Source organism: Pleurodeles waltl, chromosome 7 (assembly GCF_031143425.1).
Source record: "Pleurodeles waltl isolate 20211129_DDA chromosome 7, aPleWal1.hap1.20221129, whole genome shotgun sequence".
Taxonomy (NCBI): domain Eukaryota; kingdom Metazoa; phylum Chordata; class Amphibia; order Caudata; family Salamandridae; genus Pleurodeles; species Pleurodeles waltl.
Window position 1 is genome coordinate 1,280,587,364 of NC_090446.1, and position 3,994 is coordinate 1,280,591,357.

At 38.8% G+C, this 3,994-nt stretch overlaps 1 protein-coding gene across 1 annotated transcript; it reads left to right on the forward strand.

Annotated features, from left to right (window-relative positions):
- Positions 1-537: 537 nt before the first annotated feature.
- On the forward strand, positions 538-1,454 carry LOC138247033 (vomeronasal type-2 receptor 26-like). Its single transcript, XM_069201783.1, has one exon. It carries the CDS (start codon positions 543-545, stop codon positions 1,452-1,454), a length of 912 nt encoding a protein of 303 aa, XP_069057884.1. The 5' UTR covers positions 538-542.
- Positions 1,455-3,994: the final 2,540 nt, after the last annotated feature.

Genomic DNA, 3,994 nt, shown 5'->3' on the forward strand with positions numbered 1-3,994 from the left:
CCTTTCAAAGTTGCTAAAACAAGTACCATTGAGTTGGTAAAAATAAACATATGTTATCTGTCTTTAGCGCGTGGGCTCTACAAATACATCTGTAATGTTGCCCCACATGACGCCTGCTCAGTGTGGTTACCTCTTAGAAATTCCTATTGCATGCCTCATCCTATCCTTGTCATCAGTGAGATATTAGGGGTCCAACCACTGATGGGGTCAAGAGCTATACTGAAGAAATCTAACAGCAAAAAGCAGTCAAGTTTAATTTTCAAAATAGAAACCAAAAAAACATGCAACAAGTATAAATATTCCACCACTGCTGCAGGGGCATCAAAGCCCAGTGCATAAGGAAAACACTCACATCAAGAGGGATACTACACTGCTACTTCCTGTTCCAGAATATCGAAATTGTTTTTGTTAAAATGCTGTTTTCTCTCCTGTATTACTGTTATTCATCCTCTCTCACTTTTTATCCTTCTGTGTTCTATCTATCTTTCACTGTTTGATTTCCTTCTCGCTTGTTGTGAATTGCACAAGATTCCACCAACTGCATGAACTGTCCTGATGGAGAATGGCCAACAGAGAAGAAGGATGGATGTCAGAAGAAGTCTCTGGTGTTCCTGTCTTATGAAGACCCACTCGGCAGCACTCTTGCCTCGCTCTCTTTAATTGGGGCTCTACTTGCATTCTCTACCTTAATACTTTTCTTTAGAAATGCAGAGACCCCAATTGTCAGAGCCAATAACCGCAGCCTCAGTTACCTCCTCCTCTCAGCCCTCATCTTCTGCTTCCTGTGCTCTTTGCTGTTCATAGGTTACCCCACCACTATCAGCTGTATGCTCCGGCAAACCACATTTGGAATCATCTTTGTACTGTGCATTTCCTGCATCTTGGGAAAGACTATCCTAGTACTTATTGCTTTTAAAGCCACACAGCCAAACAGCAGCACAAGGATGTGGCTGAGTTCTGGGCTATTGAATATTCTGGTGTTTATCTGCACTTGCATACAGGTTGTCATATGCATAATATGGCTTACGGTCAGTCCCCCCTTCCAAGAAATGAATCAGAAATCACAACTGGGGAAGGTAGTAATTGAGTGCAATGAAGGATCTCCCTTTGCATTCTGGTGCATGCTGGGATACATGGGGGCCTTGACTACTTGTAGCTTGGTGGTGGCTTTCCTGGCGAGAGCTTTACCTGACAACTTCAACGAGGCCAAGATGATCACCTTCAGTATGCTCATATTTGCAGCTGTGTGGGTGTCATTCATCCCTGTGTATTTGAGTACAAAGGGGAGCCATATGGTCGCTGTAGAGGTATTTGCAATCCTGTGCTCCAGTAGTGGCCTGCTGGGCTGTATATTTTTCCCCAAATGTTACATTATTTTACTGAGGCCTGAGATGAACACTAAGGAGGCTTTGATGGGGAAGCAACAAGCTCACCGCACAATGCACAAGAAATAACCTGTTCTGGTGATTGCTCCCCTTTTAACAGGGGATATTTATTATGTTCGACAATAATTCTTAGGACAAGTTATACATTTACTTTTATTAGTTTATTTAAATACATATTTCACTTGACTTCTTGAATGGTGACTTTTTATAGACACAAAGCCTTTATGTTTAAAACCAGACAAGCTTCATAGGCCCATTGGCTATTAATGATAATGAAAACTAAAAACAGCTTTCAAGTGTAAAAGAAGGATGTTTTGGCTTCAATATATGAGGCAGTATTGAACTCTGGATTGATTTGAATAAAGACTCTGTGTCTATCCTTTAGCCTCCACATAGCCAGCTGCAGATTAGCCTCAGACAATCCTCATACCTGGGGAGAAGACCCTAACAGAAGGGTCCTGCCTCCTTGATTGGCTCTCTTCTGCTGGTGCTATGCCTATGGTGTGTGTGAGATACCTTCCTGTACTGGCTGCTAACCACGCTGTCTCACACAGGGCCTGATTCACAATTGTTTGCTATTCACAAAGGTATTTTACCAATAGCATCTGTACGACTGTGGAGACTCCACTCATAAAAAGATAGGACAGTCCTATTTTTTTATGCAGGGAGACTCCACAGTCGTAAAGAAACTACTCCATGTATTCCCTGTTGCTCTAACTTCCCAATGGCAATGGTTGACTCCACTCAAGTATCAATTATCAAGTAACTGTGAAGAACATGTTCTTTACGAGGGTCATCTCGACTATGCTGATCTGGATTATATCACACAAAACTAACTCTACTGTATGTGGCATATAGCATCTACACTCATAAAACAAGATGATGACTGTAAAAACAGCAAATTAGATTCTTACTGGTTGCAAGAATAGCATATGATGCCATTTTGATGGTGCAAAGCACCAGGGTTCTAATGTACAAAATGATTTAGTGATTGCAAACCTCGAATTACAAGGTTTATAACCTTGAAATCACTTTCAGAATAGCAATATTGGTTTAGAAACCCACACTGAATGGCAAGTCGCAAGGGGAGTGTTAAGGGTGTTTCTTCCAAAATGGGAGTCAATAAGGTATGTATCAATCATTAGAGAAAGTAACTCTGGTCACAAATCACTGATCTGCGTGAAAGCTGAATTTTATAATAGTAAATCTGTATTGACTGATAACCAAGAATTGACATGAATTATGCTAATATAGAGAAATAAAGTGTTTTGGAAAATGTGCCCACCTAGGTGGCAACCATGAATGTGTACGAGATTATTGAAGAAATAATGTGAATTGTTCTGAAATAATATACACATATAGAATTAAATGTATTAGTGGACCATACAAACGTGTTAATGAAATGATAAGCTTAATTTTATTAGGCTAGAGTAATTGTGAAATTATGGGCCCACTGGACAAGGCCTCATGTTAAGCTTCATAGCATGAATAAATGTTTGTAAATGTTTTTTGTTTCAAATAGAAATTCACACTTGTTCTTTGTTCACACAGTGCTGACCAAATAGGTTCATAACATTGCAATGTTAAACTAGTTGATGTCTTAAAACTTTCTTGTGATAACTGTCTGCTGTAATGTGATGTAGGAGCTACTGATACATTTGTATCTTTGGGGCATTAGAAGCTAAAGTTCCCAGGACATGACAATGGCTTCACTGACTGGACTTATGATCGAAACTAAAAAATTACCTGACAAAACTGGTGATGAGAAAGGGAGAAGAGGAGACAGTCTTCGACATGTGAAAGACTGTCTAACTATATCGTAGATTTAAGAATTAATGTTTATTGGTTCTACTGTGAACACACAAAGTTCTGACAAATAACAGTGGGAGAAACTATTTTATGGATTTGACATATTCCGACTGCACACACCAGGAGTAGGGAAGTTCCAGATATCTTTTTCCTAGTATCTAGCTTCATTGTGTAGTCATTGCTATTATTGATTGTTCTTTAGTTTGAAGCCCCTTCCAAGTTGGTTCAGTTAACTTAAAACCCAATCGTGGCTGAGCCAATCCCCCTCACTTTCCCCTGCCAAAGCTGATCAGATGGATGACCAACTGATGAAGAGGTCCCTGCTTGCTGATCGATTCAGGAGAGGTATAACAAAATTAAATTGTCTTTGTTATAGATTTTTGTTCTTTCGTTTTAGGAACTAACCTCTATAATTCTAAAACCATAGTTAGATGTTTTCAATTTTTTTTTGTCTAATTTTCTTTTGCCTGAAATCCCAAACATGCTATTCGAATTAGAGGGTTAGTTAGAGTGTCCATGTTCAAATAAATGTTATTAACAAAGGATTGATTTTATTCACCAGTTGAATCTAGATGAATGCCATTTCTACTGTTCAGATATTGTTGTTATTAATATGTACGGTATCTGTTGAATGTTTATTGTTCAATGCTTTGGTTAGATTGAGGTTCTTGCACCGCTTTGGTCAGCCTGTGGTATTCACATGTTTATCATTTGGTTTTAAGATTAATATATGTATTAGCATTGTTAATCTAAGGAAATAAACTTTTTAACTTGACAAAAAGGTGTGGTTATTCATGGTC

Bases quoted from the DNA above. Each gene is read 5' to 3' on its own strand.
- LOC138247033 (XM_069201783.1), top strand. From the start codon at position 543: ATGAACTGTCCTGATGGAGAATGGCCAACAGAGAAGAAGGATGGATGT.